The 19,874-nt window shown below is 49.1% G+C and overlaps 1 protein-coding gene across 3 annotated transcripts in view; it reads right to left on the bottom strand.

Moving 5' to 3' along the window:
- Window positions 1–19,874, bottom strand: part of CA12 (carbonic anhydrase 12) — a 56,404-nt gene that overhangs the window by 11,138 nt on the left and 25,392 nt on the right. For all 3 annotated transcript variants that reach the window (XM_012758696.3, XM_012758694.3, XM_012758695.3), the window contains exons 3-8: window positions 11,276–11,455; window positions 9,947–10,089; window positions 6,915–7,010; window positions 6,000–6,063; window positions 5,623–5,780; window positions 4,178–4,304 (exon numbers count right to left, since the gene is read on the bottom strand). In XM_012758696.3, coding sequence (XP_012614150.1) covers window positions 4,178–4,304; window positions 5,623–5,780; window positions 6,000–6,063; window positions 6,915–7,010; window positions 9,947–10,089; window positions 11,276–11,455 — 768 coding nt within the window. The remainder of the gene's footprint in view (window positions 1–4,177; window positions 4,305–5,622; window positions 5,781–5,999; window positions 6,064–6,914; window positions 7,011–9,946; window positions 10,090–11,275; window positions 11,456–19,874) is intronic.

Consider the following 19,874-nt stretch of genomic DNA (forward strand, 5'->3'; position numbering starts at 1 on the left):
GGGTCTAGGGACTCCTGTGGTTACTCACTTGGATACTTTAGGAGAATTGATGATACTCTTCCATCTCATAGCTTTTATTTATAAATAGAAACTTTAAGAAACACAAGGTCAATAACTGTAACACACATATTCCAGTCCCCAAAGGTTAGATAATTAGCCATCTTAGCTATGTCAGATTTCCTTCTCTCTCTCGCTCCCTCCCTCTCCCCCTCTAAGGTTTTATACAACTGCCCGGGCCACTAGGGTCAAGCAGGTTCTAGTCGGGCTGTCCACAGACCTGCCCTCCCTCCGGCCACCCCGTGCTCTCGTCTGAGCGTGCCTCGCCTGGCTCTGGGCTCTGTGGCAGGCGACATGCAGCTGCTCAGAGCAAGCCCACTACAGACATGATTATAGAAACTTCTTGGCTTCCTTTTGTCCCTCAAGTTACCCTTGCCCTAACATGATGCAAATCGGATTAGATGATATTAGTATTTGGATTTGATGGGCTCTTGCTTTATCACCTGTCCCCAACTGGACACCGTGGTGGTGTCACTGGCTAGGAGCAGGTCAACACCAAGGAACCAAGAATTGGGCCAGAGCCCTAAGCCTTGGTCCCTGCAATGCACCCCTGCCTCTGCCGTGTCTCCCCGCCCCCGCTCAGAGCGCCTGACTTCCTGCTAAACCTCCACTGGCCCAGGATCCCACCTTGAGCACAGTGAGTCTTGTTTCCTCCTTCAGCTCAAATCCTCCTCCCGCGCCACTGGGAAGAAGCACTTTTTAAGAGCTGAACAAAGAGCCTGGCGTGACTTTCACCTTCCTCTAAAGAGTGGGCATTTTAACCAAGGGCAACAAGAAGCAGGACATACAAGAGAGGAAAATCTTGTAGGAAAGGGAGGGAGAAGAAAAGTGATGAGGGATTCTGAGGAAAGTTGCAACTTCAGAGGCATCTGGACCCCGGATAACGGGATTTGTGTACTTCTCCTAAGGGTGCGTAGTTTTCTCTCATGCCACTTCTCGTACGTAGGCTCACCCATGACATAAAAAAGAACATACACTCAGATTCTGAGGGAGGGTAGGGAACAAGGTTTTTCTTGGGTTTGTTCGTGTCTACCTCAGTAACTTCGACTTAATGTTTCGGGGTAACCATCACCAGACTGAAAGTCTCAGGCCATAAAAGAATAAAGAACAGGGCGCCTATGTGATAGAAAAACTCTAGAATCCTATGGTATGAGTGAAAAAAATTCAGTTCTGGGCCTAGGAGCGTCATTGTACAATCCCTGGGGCAACTGTGCCTCTCCTCCCCTGGAGACATTTTTGGCTGTCACCACTGGGGAGACGCAGCTGGCAGCTAGTGGGTAGAGACCAAGGACGCTGCCAATGACACGGAGCACAGGACGGGCCCCCACCGTAAGAATTATCCTGCTCAAGACGTCAGTAGTGCCGAGGTTGAGACACTCTGCCCCAGGGCTAAGTTGCAGCCCTGATTATAGACCCCTTAAAGATAGAAACCAGGTCCTGCGCTCCTTTTCTACGCGGAGTCTAGGAAAATAGCAGGGTCCAGTTAAACAATTCAGTCCCAATTGTCCCAGTTTGGTTCAACCTCAGGTCCTCCGCCAAAGTCTACACAGGTTCTCTCCTAGAGGATTTCCTTAACGTTACTTTTCTCCTGGCAGAATTTTCTGACTCCACAGTTCTTATTAACTTGCAGAGAAAATCCAGAATAAGCCAAACCATAATTACAAACATGCCTCAGTGGAAGAGTCAACAAATAAGTGAGCCCAAATTGCTCACGGCTCACTCTGACAAACAGTCTCACACCATAAACCCGAAACAGCATGTGACAGTCTGGGGCCAGCTCCCAGCTGGGGGGGGAGGCCCTCGTGGATGCAGGCCTTGGGCAGAGGAGATTCGGGGCTTCACCCCGTTGGGACTCCCTCCTCATAGCTCGTGGGGACGCAGCCTTGTTTGCTGCCTGTGTCTTTGGGAAGTAAGACGGAGGGGAGAATTCTGGCCAAGTTTCTATAATCAGCCTCCAAATGAACAGGTTTGCCTTGAACTGCCATGGAGCCTCACTCCCAGCAGCCAGCTGGGCCCAGCCTGGGTGAGGCAGCAGCCCTGGGCACGCCATGCAGGAGCGGCAGTTGGCAAAGCTGCATTTGGGCTTTGATCTTGGTTTCCCAGCTGGGAGTTGGTCTACGTGCTTCTGCCTAGGGGCCCCTCCAGCTCCCCCAGCCAGACTGGAGGAGCCTGCGGAAGCTCTCCACTGCACCCCACTCCACAAGCAGCTGCTTAGACCTGAGCCGGTCTAAGAAGATGGCTAATTATTCCCAACGCCACAGTCCATCATTACAAATAGGGGTTACTTTTGATGTCAGACTCAAGATCCTGCACGGTTTCTTCTGATCCTCCGTAATTGCCCTCAAACACTGTCCCTGCAACGTAAAGTCAGGATTGGCAGTTGTTAGTGTTCTCTTAGAATCATAACATATGAGCGCCGAGAGGAGGTTATGTCACCCAGTCCAACCTGGCATTTTATGGCTGAGGAAACCCAGGCCAAAGAAGGGGCATCATTTGTCCACATGATATAGCCAAGAGAAAACAAAGCAAGGCCTTGAACTTGGAGGTCTCCTGACTATGGGGAGAGTATTTGTTCCCCTGTTCCCAGGGATGTGCACAGACCAGCTCAGAGAACAGGGCTGAAAATGAAGTCCTTGAAGCACATGCAAAATGCTACCTGATATATGTGGACAAATTCCCTTATCTCCTGGCAGAGTTTTTATGGTTCTTATTTTATTTAAGAGTTGAAGTAGTTCCGTTTAACCCTTGAATACTATATACTCCATTTAGAAGAATGAGAAGAGAGAATGTTGGATCCAGAATAGATACAAAGGGATAACTCTGTGTGACTGGTCATTTCCTAGAAAAGAAGTTGACAGTCACCATCATATAGAGTCTCAATTTTTAGGAAGGCTAATGGTCACCGTTTCAGTTTTCAGATGGAGAAACTAAGGGAAAAGAGGGAAATTACCTTAACGAATGGTATCTGGAGAGGAGAACACCAAAGACAAATTCTTGGGCAGTTCTCAATTAAGTGATAGGACACTAATTCTGCGTGTATGTACAGGTCAATCCAGAAAGGCACGTTTCTCAAATTTTCTGGAAAGGGCCTTGACATACAATCTTCACATGCTCAACTAAGTTTAGTAGGCGATAGTTATAATCTCACAAGAAAGGAATAAAAACAGTGCACCAGGTGAGCGGAGGAGAGCAGATTCTCTGATGAGTGGGTTAATAGGTTATCTTTCTACGTGAACACCTGGCCAGTTTGATACACAAGTGATATTAGAGTGCGAAATGGGACTTCCACAGATCTGCTATGCTTCTGAACACTCAAGATTCCCATGCCGGGAACCGATCAAGAACCTACCATGAGAAAATGAAGTTGGAAGAAGGGTGTGGGCCCCAAGAATGCTCCCTCTCCCTTCCCCTGGCTCCTGGCGTCCAGCAGTGCTGATTCAGGCTCCAGTGTAAGCAAGGACAACCGCCAGTATCCTGGGGCTTATGGTTACAGGTTTCAAAGGAAGAACCAAGAACTCACATCATTAGGAATAGGCCAAACTGTGAAGCTTTGCTCAATTTGGAACGAACGTGCCTGTGCTTATGCAAGCTCCAAGGAGATTCAACAAAAAGGCAGGTAACAAGGGGGCTTTCTTCCCTAATGGGCCCTGCTACATTAGGCCATGAGCCACCGTGGCCACAGACGTGGCCTATGCCTGCTGTTCTACAACTAACAAAGGAACATCCCTGGTCGGGCCTAAGGTGGGGTGGCTACAGCCTTTGACGCCAAGAAAGCCTTGGGTGGGAAGTTAGAAGTCTGTTCTCATGAGCAGGTCCCTATCATGTGTCTCAGGAGAGGGGATCATTGTCCAGAGCAGAGAAGTCCCCAAGAACATCCTCCTTTCCCCACCTGTGGGGGACTCCAGGCATAAAGACGGCTCTGGTCCCTGTGCTTGAAAGCCCCAGCTTGCGCTTCTCCACAAAAGCTCAGGCAAGTAGAGAGCAGCGAGGGGAGCCCTGAGTGACCCCCACACCTAGCTCCATGAGGCTCCCTGGGTCCCATGGCAGCCAGGTTCTTAGCCCACCTGCTACGGGCAGCAGTACCAGAGCTGGACTTCCCCCATACACTGCAGCTCCTTACCTTGCTGGAAGGAGATGTACACCAACCTCTCGTCGAACTTCTGCACCTGCCGGAAGTTCTTGACCATTTCTTTGGGGGCAGGGTCGTCCATGCGTGTGCAGTACAGAGCCGTCTCCAGAGCCAGCAGCTGAGGGAAGAGCAGAAACACCCCCAGGGGCAGAGTGATAATCCTTGCCTGGCCTCCCTTGGGGAAGAGAGGCCAGCTCTCGCCTCTTGCACCTGGGAGAAGCCTCTGGAACCAGCCCCTGTGGTGCTGGGTGGGAGACATTAGAAAGCAGCGGGAAAGCCAGAGAACTGCTCCCCTCCCCAGGTGTGGGTGGTGGGGTGCCGGCCAGCACCAAGTCTGTCTTCCCAGGGCCCGAGGGCCGTGCTGCCAGATCCTGACTGCGCCTGGAATCTGCTCTGCATGGAGGGAGGCCTCTCATGGCGATTGCCTTCCTCTCATGAACCTGAATTGGAACTCAACTCTAAACCAGAGGGCCCTGGGACTTATTCTGATGGTCACATCAGAAGGAAAAAAGCAGGGAGGTAGGTGTTTCACAGGTTATCTGACTGTGACACTTTCGTGCACCCACATAGATGATATAACCGGTTTCCAAGGCGGTTTCTGGGTTAGGATGTGCTACCTCTCCACACATTGCATCTCTTGATTCGCCATGTCCTCATTCTCGTCCGCCTACCTGCTGCCATTTATCTACGGGACTCAGACCAGAAGCTCACAATAAGGAGAAGGAGCAACAGCGAGGGCTGCCCAGGACTCATGACACTGGGTGGGGTGTGTGAGCCAGTGCGCAGCGCTGGCCCTGGCCCCATCTCGTGGGGAGTCATTTTTCTTATGTATTTAGGCTGTGGAGTAGAGGGAGGGACGAGTGGTGACTTGGAACTCAGATAACCTGACTTCGGGTCTCAGCTTCATCATTAACAAGAGGGTGATCCCACAAGCTTCTACCCCTTACTTCCCTCCCCTATGAAATGAGAAGCTTAGAGATGGTTGCTAAGGATTTCGTTCCCCAGTTTGCACTAGACCGTGGGCTTCTTGAGGGCAGGGACCCTCACACACTCATCGCTGCAATCCCAACACCCCCATTTGTTAGGTGATTTAACCTGATGCTACCTTTATTCCGCACCCCCCCCCAAAGGAACCAGGCTTTCTCCTGCCTGGGGAGGGAATACCATCTAGCCAAAGAGGGATATATTAGCAAATGCAGCTTTACAGCTCCTGTTTAAGGACCTGGGAGACATGTATTCATTTTCCTAGTTTGACTTGATAGCTGCTCTTTTCAAGCCCAGCTTGGAATTTCTGCAGTGCTTTCAGGAATACTTGGAGAGGTTTCAAATAGCTGCCAATGAAGCTCTAGGTGAGATCAAGTCATAGATTATGATACGGGTTATGGTGGGGACTAAGGTGCCACCTGGACTCTGGCTGAGTCAGGCACGACAGTTACCTGCTCCTGGGAGATGTGCACAGGGTTTCGGAAAACCGTCCAGATCACGGTGGGGTTGCAAGGAGGTGTGGTCAGGGACCCCCTGTAGCGGTAGTACTCGGCGGGCCTCTCGGGAAGCAGTTCTTCAATGTTGAAGCCTGGGATGAGCACTTCCTGGCCTGGAGAGACACGTTGTGATAGTATCAGCCTCACTCCTTAGGGCAGCAGTGCCCTTGAGCAAAGTGACTGAGCCTAGAAACTTGAACTAACCCCTGCCAGGGCCATTCTACCCAACCTGAGGCCTTTAACCTGGGGAACACAAACCGCACCCAGCCCTTGCATTTGTTTTTCTGCATCCTTCTCCTGAAGACAGTGAAGAAGCATCCAAGGGCCCTCACCTTTGTACTTTACATGCTGAAGGTGACTGAAGATCTTGTCGTAGGATGGATTGAAGGAGCCCATCTGCAACAGAGACCGGGCAGGTTGAACTGGGACAGAGCGTGCAGGCTGAGCTAGGATTGACACTTGCTATCAGAGGGCAAGGCTGGGGGTGTGCAGCCACCACTGCTGAAGTCCTGCCTGAAGGAGCTGCCTTACTAGACAATTAAGGTGGATCACTAGGCTGTAGGGCGTTAGTATAATGGTCCTGGCCTTGCATGTCAGGATGTCCCGTTTTCAGCTTAAGGCATCGGGTTTGAACATCCCAGTACAGGGTATGGTGCATGTTCCTGATGATCTAGATGACAGCCTGAAGGCCACACAACTAGCGGTTTGTCTCAGCCAGAACTTAAGGGAGCTCTGAGTACACAGAAGCCAAGTCACACAAGTTAGCATGTTGGGAAATGAGGTACACGCTGCCTCTTTAGGAAAAAAAACAATGCAAACCAATCAAAAGACATTCCCTTTTCCTGGGATTAAAGAGAGAATTCATTCAGGGTCAATATATGGGCTGGAGCTTGGACAGGAGGAGTCGTGTCAGGCGTTCAGGCATCTGAGGGGGCAGCATGAGCCCCTTTCCCCCGCAGGACTTGTCCAACTGGGCCGTTCCCTGGCTTATGCAACAAGGCTGGGGACTGGGGCTCGTTTTTCCAACGTCACAAAGGACATGAGCCATTTCTGCTGCCCAGCCATAGAGAGTGCTGCCTCTAGGCCAAGAGAGAAGGAGCACCATGGGGAGAAGCCCCTGCTCTGGAGGCAAGACTCTGCCCGTCCGGGAGCAGCTTGTTACCAACAGATGTGCGTGGAACAAATCTCAAATCCCGATCTCATCCTTGCTTCAGATCTCACGAAACAACCTTTGGAACATCTCTTACCTCGATGAGAACCGCGAGCACAGCGAGGCCTTCTGACTTGTTGCTGGCGACGCTGGCGTTCGGATACAGGTCCGAGTTGTAATGGACGATGTGCAGCTGTGGAGGGAGATGGGATGCCCATCAGCGGCCCAGCGCCCCGTGGGAAGCTTGCGCCTCTGCAGCAGACTTGAATCCAACTGGGAGGGCAGGCCCCTATCCCCTCCACGCCCGTGAGCTAGACCAGGTCTCTCAGATCCTCCCCTCCGGGCACCTCCAGTTCTCCCTTCTCCCTTAGTCCTCTCTAGACTGCAAACTCCACCAACGCACACGTGTCTATTCGATCCACTCACTGAGTCCCAGCGTCTCCCACGGTGCCTGGAAGGTACCAGGCGCACGAGAGATATGAGTGAATGAGTGAATGAATGAATGAACTTTTACACTAGCCATGAAAAAGCCTGGGTACCTTGGAGCACTTCTCCACTCTGATTTTTCCTACTTATTCTGGAGGCTGGGGCCAAATGGTTTCACGTGGCTTCCCCAGCCTCAGCCCCGTTCCTCTGCACTTGATCTGGAAGCAGTGGGGGTGGGGCATGAGACCTCCTGCTGGAACTTGATCATAACTGTATTCGGCACCGGACACGCATTTATCCCTCAGTTGCAGAAAAATCACAGTGTGGCTTTCATAAAGGTTTGATCAGCCATATTTTACGAGACCACGAAAACAAGAATGTTACTCCATGAATATAGACTTTCATCTTTACAAAATAAAATTCTAAACTCATTTTTTCCAAAGAAGAAATTCTTTGTCATTATTAAGGTAGGGAAAAGAAGTTTTTGAGAAATCTTGGGTTTAAAACGCCTATCTATGCATTAAGACCACTGTTGTGACTAATTCTGACAACGTTTAACCTAATTTTTAATCCTAAAGGTGGTGTCACCTGGCCTTCAAAAAACCTTATTCATAGATCTACCTATACAACACATGCATTTGTGTTGATTTTTTGCCCATGAGACTATGACATATTGAAATTTTATATCTATTTCTTTTTTTTCTTTTTATTCATCTTTTCCAATCTCATGTGTTTATAAATAGAATTCACGCATATTTCATTGAATACAGCTTAATGTCCCCATTTTGAACTTTTCTAATTTTTGAAAATCATATCAAATTATTCCTTTAGGTGGGCATCTATTAAGGATGGCTCAGGGTCTCTGCTCACTGTCTTCCCCATAAAGGACATGGCCTGTCACGTTGCTCACACCATCTTGGCCTGGCATTGCTCTGAGAAAAAGAGCTGAACTCCATGTGGATAAAACCCCCAAAGTCCTAGGTCCTGATTTCTTTTTACTGCTTATGGTCTATGTGAGCACTTTCTTACTTAAACCAAGAGGAAGTGAGGCCAGGCATGGTGGCTCACACCTGTAATCCTAGCAATCTGGGAGGCTGAGGCAGGCGGATTGCTCAAGATCAGGAGTTCGAAACCAGCCTGAGCAAGAGCCAGATCCCATCTCTACTATAAATAGAAAGAAATTAATTGGCCAACTAATATATATAGAAAAAAATTAGCCAGGCATGGTGGCGCATGCCTGTAGTCCCAGCTACTCAGGAGGCTGAGGCAGTAGGATTGCTTGAGCCCAGGAGTTTGAGGTTGCTCTGAGCTAGGCTGACGCCACGGCACTCACTCTAGCCTGGGCAACAAAGCGAGACTCTGTCTCAAAAAAAAAAAAAAAAAAAAAAAAAAAAAGAGGAACTGAAGCCTAAACCAAGGAATTCCTAGTTAGGGATTCCTTGGGTTAGGAGATTACGATAGAGTCTTCTTATCCAGAGTCCATCCAGGAGAGCTGCTATACTTTCAAGAACCCTCCATAGAGAATCCACCACTTTAGGGTCACCCTGATGTCTTTTCTCTAGTATTGGCATTTATGATCCATCTCAACCACACCCTTGGCCTGATGATGTGACATAATAGCAAACACTACAACTAGAAATATTTTTAAATGCATAAACTCTCCCAACCTATACCCTACTTTATTCCCCATGGGGGAAGAAGCCTCAACATTGCAATTAGCCTGAAAGAAATTGCAGTTCTTGAGCTTCAGGGAAGGGCCTGCTCTGAAATACGTGAACCTCCGGTAGTGCCATCCCATTTGGCCAAATCCCTGCACACTTGCAGCTAGACCTGTAATTAGTCGGAGACATCAAGCAGTTCGGCAGTTATGCACAGAGGAGATTGGTCATGTCGTCATTTACGTGGGCTCCCCCGGCTGATCAGCCGGCAGTGCTCATCTCCTTGTATTTCCCTGTCAACTTTCAGAGCCACAGTTCAGTGCTGTGGGAGCTCAGAAATGGAACACCCTAATACCCTCCCCGCCGCCCCATCCCCAACTTGTACAGGAACAATGCTATGGCCCCTTCTCATTGTCTTTTGGCATTTTGGGTTGACACCTCAGGGTGATATAATCCAATGCTGGGCGGACACCCCGAGCTGTCCTCAGTGAGTCTCTGATTGCCATGATGCCCTACACATTATGATGCCAGTCATCCCTTGACTTGTGGCCAGGTAGAAGAGTGGCCCTGGACCCGTGTCCCCATGCTCCAAAACACAACCCATGCTGAGAGAAAGGAAGGATGGGATGGGAAAGACACACGCAGACAACATGACATTTAAAGAAAGACTAGGAAGTTAGGGAAAGCAATGAGCCCAGTATGAGTCAGCAGCGACAAAATCTTTATCTGCACAGATAGGATGTCTAGAAAAGGGGCATCCTGCCTGCCACCCTGGGAGCACTGCCTTCACAGCAGGGCCGCTCAGGAAAAGACACAGAGACAAACTCAGCATGTTCAAGAGAAGAAAGGAGCCAGAACGCTGCAGATGAGCTGCTGGCTGGCTGGACTGGCTGCAGCCTTCTGTGCCGGGGACAGGGCCAGAGGTAGGGAGGAAAGCTAGGAGGGAGCCCAACCTAGCTCTGATCTTATCTGTGCACCTGCCAGGCAGCAGGGGGACAGACAGGCACAGCCAGGCAGCCTCTGCCAGACTGGCCACCTCACTCACCTCGGCGGCGAAGTGCTTCCCACTGACAGTGTGTTCGGAGCCGTGGGGGTCATTCTGGTCCCCCCAGTGCAGGTGCAGCTGCGTGGCGGTGTAGCGGGACGGGAGGCCCTGGATGTGCATGTCCAGGGGCAGGTTCAGCTTCACTGTGGGGAGTAGAGGGGCGGCTTTCAAAGATCTTGCCAGCCGAGCGCTGCCACAGAGCACTCAGGTAGGCAACCCTGCCGTGGCCCGCGCTGGGGACAGGCAGATGCAGCCAGGTGCAAGGCAGAGAGAGGCAGCCTGAAGGTCAGAAACTTGGGCTCTTTCCGGGAGAATGTGCCCATTTCTCCAAAGCAACTCCAGTGGCACCAGCCCTTCTCGGTTCCCTTGGGAAAATGATGCCAGGAACACTAACACTGGACCAAGGGATGGATTTTTATTAACATTTCTGTGATAAAACCTTTAGTGAAGTACCTTCCAGACTTTAGAATTATGCAACAGCAACCACAACAACACTTGCTGTTTATGAAGCATGTACTATATGCCAGACCCCCGACACACACAATCTGGCATCTTCACAGTACCCATCGCTAACTCCATTTTGGCCAGGCATGGTGGCTCATGCCTGTAATCCTAGCACTCTGGGAGGATGAGGTGGGTGGATCATTTGAGCTCAGGAGTTCAAGACAGCCTGAGCAAGAGTGAGATCCTGTCTCTACCAAAAATAGAAAAAATTAGCCAGGCATGGTGGCACATGCCTGTAGTCCCAGCTACTTGGGAGGCTGAGGCAGGAGGATCGCTTGAGCCCAGGAGTTTGAGGTTGCTGTGAGCTAGGCTGATGCCACGGCACTCACTCTAGCCTGGGCAACAGAGTGAGACTCTGTCTCAAAACAAAAACAAACAAAAAAAAAACCACTCCATTTTCCGGGTGGAAGCTCAGGGAGGTTACAGGTCTCACCTACAGACTCATGGCTCATAAGTCTTTAAGACAGGATACAAATCCGGGTCTATCTGACTCCAATGCCTGGGCGCCCCCACCCCCACTGAACTGCGTGGTCCTTTGAGTAGTTCATGATGGCCCACAATTCACTTCAGCAGCACAGCCAAGGGGCCATGGTGCTCAGGGCTGGCTCCTCCCTGCTCCGAAGAGATATGCTGCTTCTGAGATGAGCTGCCCTGGCAGGACCACCCCCAGGGCCTCCAGCATCCCCTGGAGAGAGTGGTCCAGGCCTCCCTCAAAGGCCCCTGGGTGCCACGGTGGAGCCCCCTCCTTGCCAGATGGAAAGGGCAGGCCGGGGAGCCGAGGGAAGCTCAGACCTACCCCTCAGGCCTCTGAGGTCTCGCCCTCACCTGAGTGGCCGTTGTTGGCGAGGAGAAACACCTGGTCGGCAGACACATTGTAGCCTTGGAACTCGAGGGGTGTGAGGCTAGCATCGTACTGGAGGATGTCGCCGTGCAGGTCTATGGGGGACTGCAGCAGGCCCCCACAGGACGGGTACTTCTTGGACCAGCTCTTCTCCCCATCAGGACCTGGAAGGAGAGATTCAAGGTCAAGATTTAGTCAGTTTTCCACCAAGGGGTTTTCCTTACCTTCTAATTCTGGGTTCACCATAATTACTCCTTTTCTCCTCTTTTCTCAATTCCCCAGAGGTAAATGTTCAAGGCCCAGAGATCTCGGCCTACAGAATTAGGCCCAGCAAATACCTCGAGACCACCTGCTTGTAAGTGATTTGGGGGAAGAAGGACTAGAGCAGCCCCTGCCAGAGAGTGGAGTACACCAGGCCCTGCTTTATTTTGTACCTCGTTCACGGTTGACATGGCATACATCTTCTCCACGTGAGGACTTGTTGGCTTTGAGCAATTTAGCATCTGCTTATTGAGCACCTGTTATGAGCCAGGAATTGCTCTGGCTCTTGGAGCTGCCAGTTTTAACACAGCGGAGCCCCTGCTCACCCAAGCTGGCATTCCAGCGGGGAAGAATTTCATGAATCTGCTGGGCTGCCTCAAGTTGGAAAAATTAGTGTCTGACTGATCACAGCTCCAAGTGGGTCTTCCAGGCTGGTGGGTTTCCAAGTACGATCCTTCTGATGGGAAGCCCCTGAGGACTTTGTCTCTTGACACCCAAATCCAGGGGAAGTATGGAACCCAGCCCGATAGGGATACTTGAAAAATGTCAGATAATTACAGGCCTGGAATGACAGAGTGAAGTGTAGGGTGTAAGCTGGGGGAAAGTATGACAACACTATAAACTAATTATTACAACATAATTGACAAACCGTCAGTGAGGAGCAACAGATTTTTAAAAAAGAATCCTCCAGGGCTCAAGCTCCTTGCTAACTACCAGAGAGCAGTCCCCCCTCTGGAAAGGAAAATAAACAGCCAATGTTCAGATAAACTTTCCTACTCCCACAGGGAAAAGTCTTTAAAGAATGTAAATCTATGTTTAAAAGATTAGCTCCCACAGTAATTAAACAGATTTTCAGGCTGAGGTTTCTTCAGAAAAGCAAATAATTGGCATGTCACAGCTCGTGAGGGAAGAAGCAGGGTGCTCTGTGGGCTCTGCCAGCGTTGAGAATCCAGCTGTGTTTCTGGGGTCCACTCCTATGAGTTTCCACACAAGGAAGGGTGTTGACCGGAGCAGAGGGGAAGGAACACCCCCTCTTGCACAGATAACAGCGCTGTTTCGCAAGAGCCCGAGTGTTCACACCGGCCCCACAGAATCCCACGCCTCTACACCTTGTTCTCTCCTCGGGGACCTCATCTGAGTGTGGGAGGAATCTGAAGTAATTGGAATTGCTAATCAGTAATCAGAAGCGGCGCTCACGCTCATTTAAAATGCTACAAGGAGTTGGTGGCAGGCTTAGCTCCTCTACGTCTAAGGTTCCACACGGCGGAACCTTACTAATTTTTCAGGCTGTCAACCTTTGGATATGCCTTTTCAGAAACGTCAGAACATGAAGGGATTTGGGAATCTCCAGCCCAACCTTTCGCTGGACACCGGTTTTCCCACCTGTGTGTGCCAGAGCCTCCACTGAGCCACACTGTTTTTATTTTCAAGGCCTCAAAGACCTGGACCCAAAGCGACAGGACGGCACCAACATGGCGACTGGGAAGCGGGGGCTGAAGGACACCAAAGCAGGCGCCCCAGGGGCCAATGGGAGTGAGACAGTGAGTCAGCTGGCAGCAAAACCGAATTCGTTAGGGGCAGCAGGGGCAGAGTGAAGCAATCGCAAGGCCTCGAGTAAACCCCAAGGGTTAGGGAAAGCCCAGCACAGAGCAGCAAGACTTCCCAGGCGAGGTCACCAGCCTTGTCGGTGCTCACCGGCTGCCTGCACCCACAGCCGGCGGGATGGGTGCGCCCAGCCGGGCAGGAATGGGGAAAACTCAGGGAGCAAAGAGATGTAGCAGTGAGATTTCTCCTTGCACACACAACTAAGGCGGACGAGGTTAGAAGGACTTTCTTTTCTCAGAGCAGAAGTTCAAAAAGGTTTCATCAAGAGGGCACTTCTGTGATAACGAAGCAAGAGCTCCTTGAAGACAGGGCACCCCTCATTTTCTTCTCTGTGAACCCACGTTGTGAGTGAGCAGGGTCACATGCGTAACGGGCATTTAGAAAACTTCATTTCCCAAACAATGGAAGACCCAAAAGAACGGAGAGCTTGGGAAAAAGTTATCAGGAGGAATTTTCCTTTTTGATTTTGCCCTAAATATCCTTTATTGGAAATTAGGGCCAAACTAGGTATCTGGGGGCAGGAAAGACTAAGAATACTAAAGGCAATAGAGTCAGTGCTGGCAAAACCTTTTTTGGGAAAAGCAGCAGCTATGTTGGAACAGGAGAGTCCAGAGAACAAGGTCCTGCGGCAGCTGTCCCACCAGCTCCATGAGTGACAAGAGCAGGTCATGTTCCCTGCTGGAGCCTCCAGTGCCCTTCATACAAATGGGAGGGTTGGGCACTATGTTCTGGAATGTTCCTTCTGGCTCTTAAGCTCTGGAATGCAGTAAGAATACTAGGACTAAGCACCTTCACCCTCTGTATCAGCTGAGTTGGAACGAGTCAGAGAGGTTACTCACGCCAGGCAGCTTCTGGGCATGTAATGAGGTGCCCAGTGGGAAGTAGCTTTGGGGATGAGGGCACAGGGCACTGGCGCTCCCGGGGCTGGCCGGGGAGTGGTCAGCCGTCTGCAGCAGGAACCACACAGGGAAGCTCGTCCTTGGGGACCAGTCACAGACCCTTCAGGGCAGCAGGGTCTAAAAGAAAGCCTTTTCTCTTCCTCCTCCTGCTGCTCCATCATCATCATCACCATCTTTACCGTATAACTCTATGGGGTAAGTAAGGCCAGAATTGCCCCATTTTATAGATGAAAACTGAGCTTAAGTCATTGCCCAAAGTTTGACTTTGGCTAAGTAACAGTGCCCTTGCTTGGGTCATGGGACCTCTGTGTTCTTCTGTTTCAGTATTTATCTAAGAGATTTTGCACACCTGTCTATCCCTCCCCTACCATCTCCCTGAAGACGAGGACTACGTGGCATTCTCCCCTGCACGTCCCACAAGGCCTGGCCCGGAGCAGGCCTTCACACGTCTGCAGGGCTGGACTCTCAACACCTGTTTCGTGCCTGTTCCTCTCCGGGGGAAGTGAGCGCCTTAATCTCCCCATATGCTTTTTTCCCCCTCAAAAAAGAGGTGGAACATGAGCTCACTTGCTCAGGTGTGAAACGCACCCTCCTAGTTTCTAGTTCTCCTTTGTGAGATGGGTTCCGCTTGGGATCACTTGTTGAGAAAGAAACCTGTTTTCTGCCCTGTTCATAGGGTCCTCCCCCAGCAGGTGACGGCTGGTGTCCCCTTCTTGCACAGCTGGGAACGCTGTCTGAGCAGCCTCCTGTCTTCGTGATGTGTGAGAGACAGAGGTGCAACAGGTGTGGGCACCCAGACAACCAATGTCAGGGGTGACAGCGATGGGCTCTTTTCTGTTCCTGCAGCCTCTGTCCAGGTGGGGTGTGGCTTGTGGCCACATGGCACTGGCCTCATGCTGGCTGCTACACGCACTGCAATTTTCAACTCATTCTCAGCGTACACACTCACGCCAAGAACTCTGCTGCCAGAAAACCCCTGCTGGGAGTGACTTTTTCTCAAAGAAGCATTTACTTCCAGCTACCGCATGGATTTCCCTTTGCTCTTTGCCTCTTTAGGTGGCTGGGTTCCTCCCATGCTCGTGACGGAGATCACGTGTCTCTCACAGTTTGTTTTTCCAAATGAAATCAAGGCATTATTTCTTTCCAGTCCATGAAGTTTTCTGCTCTAGGCAAAACAGAAGTGGGCAGAATTCCTGTTTTGAAATGTAACAAGAGCTTACTGTTGCCAAGCTCAAAATCTCTCTCATGATTTCTGATTGGGAATGATGAGGCCCGGGGTGCAGGACCTGCGTTTTCCAAGGGCCAGAATTTTTTACAGAAAATTTCAAACATATGCCACAGTAGAGAGAGGAGCAAAATGAACCGCACGTCACTCAGTTTTGACAGTTTAAGATTCACAGCCAGTCCTGCTTCATGTAGACCGTGCCCACTCTCCCCACATCTACCTGGATAACTTGGAAACAAGTCCAGGTCTATTCCATCTGTACACATTTCAGTATCTCTAAAACATAAGAACTCTTAAAACCACCATACAATTATCACACCTAAAAACTTAACAATTAATACCTTAATATTATCAAATCCAGTTAAGATTCCAATTTTTCCAAATCTGTCATAACTTTTTAATGGTTTGTTTGTAAGATTTGGGATTCAAATAAGGTCCACATACTATAATTAGTTGGTATGTATGGCCTAGGTTACAGTTTGATGGTGGGATGCCTCATCGGAGAATAACTGGGTCCCAGTCCTCCACGCTCAAAATCTCACAGGCGGGGCCAGGCACAGTGGCTCACGCCTATAATCCTAGCACTCTGGGAGGCCGAGGCGGGCCGATCATTTGAGCTCAGGAGTTCGAGACCAGCCTAAGCAAAAGCAAAACCTCGTCTCTACCAAAAACAGAAAAAATTAGCCGGGCATGGTGGTGCATGCCAGTAGTACCAGCTACTTGGGAGGCTGAAGCAGAAGGATCGCTTGAGCCCAGGAGTTTGAGGTTGCTGTGAGCTAGGCTGAAACCATGGCACTCTAGCCCAGGCAACAGAGTGAGACTCTTGTCTCAAGAAAAAAAAAAATCTCACAGCCAGGCTAGTTCCGCCCATCTTTGCCCTCAGTGGCTCATGAAGTCCCAAGTTCCCACCACCAACCACCGCCTCCACCCTGGCTTAGGCCCCTGACATGTCACACTGCAAAGACTCCCGCAGGCAACCAGCCTCAGCGTTTCTTGTCACACTGCCAGGCAGGCTCTCCTGTCGTAACCAGATCAATCTCCCAGTAGCCTGGCTTGGTTGGCGCCACCACCACCTACCCGTACACTCCCTTCCTCCCTGACATGCCCTGCCCCACCCCAACAAGACAAAGCAGAACCCAGCTGCTCTTCATGCCCTCAACCTGCTAAGGTCTTGAAAGGCCCTCACACCCCTCCCCTGCCCGCCACATGGTCAGGCGGGCTCCCCTATCCTCAGAACTGGCTATGCCCAACCCCCTTCACAAATGTCCTTATGTTTAAAATCTGCTTAAATGCCTTCTTCCTTCCTCTGCACCTTTCCAAATCTCGTCCACTCTTCAGAGTCCAGCCCAAGTCCCGCCAAAATTACTCCAGTGCTTTCTCTCCCCTGGGCGAGCTCCTTGGCCAGCCCGCTCAGGGTTTCCACAACAGCACAGTGACCTGAATCATCATTTTCCTGCTGTCTCCCCTGTGACTATTAGCGCCAGACGAGCACATAAGCCTATTCCAGACCAGAACTCTGTCTACAAGTTTTGAAGACCTCTTGATGACTAGAACTTTTTTTTTTACTTTTTTGCTTTAAATACTTTTTAGGGGAAAGGGATACCACACTTCTATGCAATGAAGAGAAACATTTTTACAGTCCTGTGGTCTTTTATTTTTTTTATACCAATTATGCTATGAATTCCTAGGGAGCATGCTCCTTTCTACTGGTTCTCACACATCTTGCTTCTCTGGGAGGAGCAGGCTGGCGCTCAGCTGAACCCAGGCACCTTTCTCTTTGGCTTCCTTCTCTTTCTGATCATTTCTGTCACGCGTTTCAGAAAGCCGTCTCGGCTCTCAGAGTGCTTAATATGCTCAATACGCATGTTAATCCTCTTGGCAAGAATCTTGCCCTTAACTTGTTTACAACAAGGCCAGCAGCATGCTGGGTAACAGTGTAGACTCTTCCAGTGTTGCCATGGTGACATCTGTGGGACATGCCTTTTTGAACAGTACCCATTCCCTTGATGTCCACAACATCACCTTCCTTGTAGATTTGCATGTACACGGCCAAAGGAACAACTCCACGTTCTCTAAAAGGCCTAGAGAACATGTATCAGTGCCTCTCCTCTTCCCTTTGTGTCCATCATTTTGGTGAATTACTGGAAGATGGTGGCTCCAGCCGAAAGGAGACTAGAACTTTTTATCGTATCCCTCTCTCATATTTGAACATATTAGTGGCACTTAGTAAACACTTAAGAAATTGATTTGGGAGTTTTCTTAAGCTCATTTCAAACTTTTAGCAATAAAAGGATGAGAGAAGATGGCTATGGGAAGATGAGGGTAATGAGAAGGGTTTCGTTTTGTTTGTTTGCTTTTTTTGAGACAGTTTTTTTTTTTTTTTTTTTTTTTTTGCCCAGGCTAGAGTGGCATGGCATCAGCCTAGCTCACAGCAACCTCAGACTCCTGGGCTCAAGTGACCCTACTGCCTCAGCCTCCTGAGTAGCTGGGACTACAGGCATGTGCCACCATGCCCGGCTAATTTTTTCTATATATTTTAGTTGGCCAATTAACTTCTTTCTATTTTTGGTAGAGACGGGGTCTTGCTCTTGCTCAGGCTGGTCTCAAACTCCTGAGCTCAAACGATCCACCCGCCTCGGTCTCCCAGAGTGCTAGGATTATGGGCGTGAGCCACCGCGCCTGGCCTCATTTTGTTTTTTAGTGAAGAGACTTGAGCTAACATCTGTACAGATGGCAAAAGAGAGTAGAGAAGGGAGGTTGGAGACAGAAGGAAGAGGAGCTCATAATGGAGTGTGGCCCCGGGAAGAGAGTGGGGAAGTGGGTGGGACCAGCCAGCATCAAATCTGGGCTGAAGGAGGCCCTCAAATGTTGGCCGAGTGGTACAGACCAGAGCACTGCAGCCTGCCTGGAAGTAAAATCCATATAGTGAAAAACTCAGTTAGAAACCCTGGAACTCCACAGGCCTGCCAAGGTGAGCAGAGAGAGGCATTAGCCATGGAAGTGTGAACGGCCTTGGTTTCTCACATTCTGAGATGTATGCAGCCAAAGTCCACCACCGAGCCTAAAAAAGCTGATGTGATTTCTAAAAATGCAAAAACATCTGGCTATTTTCTTTTTTTTTCTAATTTCAGAATATTATGGGGGTACAAACATTTTGATTACATATATCGCCTTTGCACGGCCCAAGCCAGAGCTACAAGTGTGAATTCGAAGAGAAAGGAACACACTTACGCTGCTGGTGGCTATTCTCTTAAGATTCATTGTGTCTTATTTTAAAATTTAATTACAGAAAATTTCAAAGCAGGTACCAAGGCAAAGAGTACAGCGTAATGGCCCCATGTGCCCATCTTTTCACGACTAGTCCAGTTTCGTCTGTGCCCCACCCCACCTGGTACCTTCCCTTGGGTTACTTAGGAGAAAAATCTTAGATCTCACTAAAGATAAGGACTCTTTAAAAATAGCCAGAATATCATTTTCAAATCTAACGATTGTTAGCAATAATTCCTTAATGTCATCAAATATCCAGTGAGTATTCAAATTTCCCTGATTGTCTCATAAATCTATTTTAGCAGTTTGTTTGAATCAGGGTCCAAATACGGTCTGGGTATTGTGACGGGTTGAAGTGACATTTAAGTTTCTTTTCATCTAAAGTTTCCCCTTTTATCTCTCTCCAACATGAGTGTATTTAGCCAGTACATATATGTGTACAGACTCATTCTTGCCTGGGGCAAATAATTTATGAAAGTAAATGAAGGATAATTTTATTTATTGAATAACCTGTTTGCAGACATGGTATAGAAATAAGTAAAAAAAATTTTATAGGTTAAGTACTTATATTTATATGCCTGGTCCACACATTACAGCATGTAACAGTAAAAGTGTGTAGAGTTCCTTAGAAGGCAAGAAGTGTGTAATTACTAGTACAGTGTGATTATTGTTTCTCTGGCTGTGCATCTTATGTGCTCAAGGATAATAAAAATGTTAATGACATAAATATTGTTTGTGTTGCGGACAGGATCTAACAGAGCCTAGACCACCACAAACAACAAAAATGCGTATTCATTGTTATTCAATTTTTGAGTTTGGTCTTTTGGGGCCTTTTTAAGTCAGTCCCTCAGACCTACTCTCTGCCCCATGACATTTTGTGGTGGTCACACTTAGAGGTGGACTCCCCCTCGGTGTCTATGTGAGTGCCAAAGGCAGGCAGCTCCCGGGGGGCTGTGGGGGGCTGTCCCAGGCCATTGCTTCAGGCCATGTCCCTTTGGGCTGGCTACCAAAACACAGTAAGATCAAAACTTACCCCAACAGATAAAACTGTAATAGCAAGGTTTACACATTTTAGATGGTGACACCCCTTTTTTTCAACCAATAGTCAAAATTTCAATACAATAAAAGCTTTTGGTGAGTCCCTCAAAGTATTCTTTGTAAGGTCTTACTATAGTAAAAATGTACCAACTCCTGGCATGTATATGTACACGAACATTATCAAAGATTGTGTACCAAATTTGAATACACATTTACTAAGAGAGATTATATTTGCAATAACAATGAATATTCAAATGTTGACTGAAGGAGGAAAAAAATCTCTACATG

The sequence above is a fragment of the Microcebus murinus genome, chromosome 6 (genome assembly GCF_040939455.1).
Source record: "Microcebus murinus isolate Inina chromosome 6, M.murinus_Inina_mat1.0, whole genome shotgun sequence".
Classification (NCBI taxonomy): Eukaryota; Metazoa; Chordata; class Mammalia; order Primates; family Cheirogaleidae; genus Microcebus; species Microcebus murinus.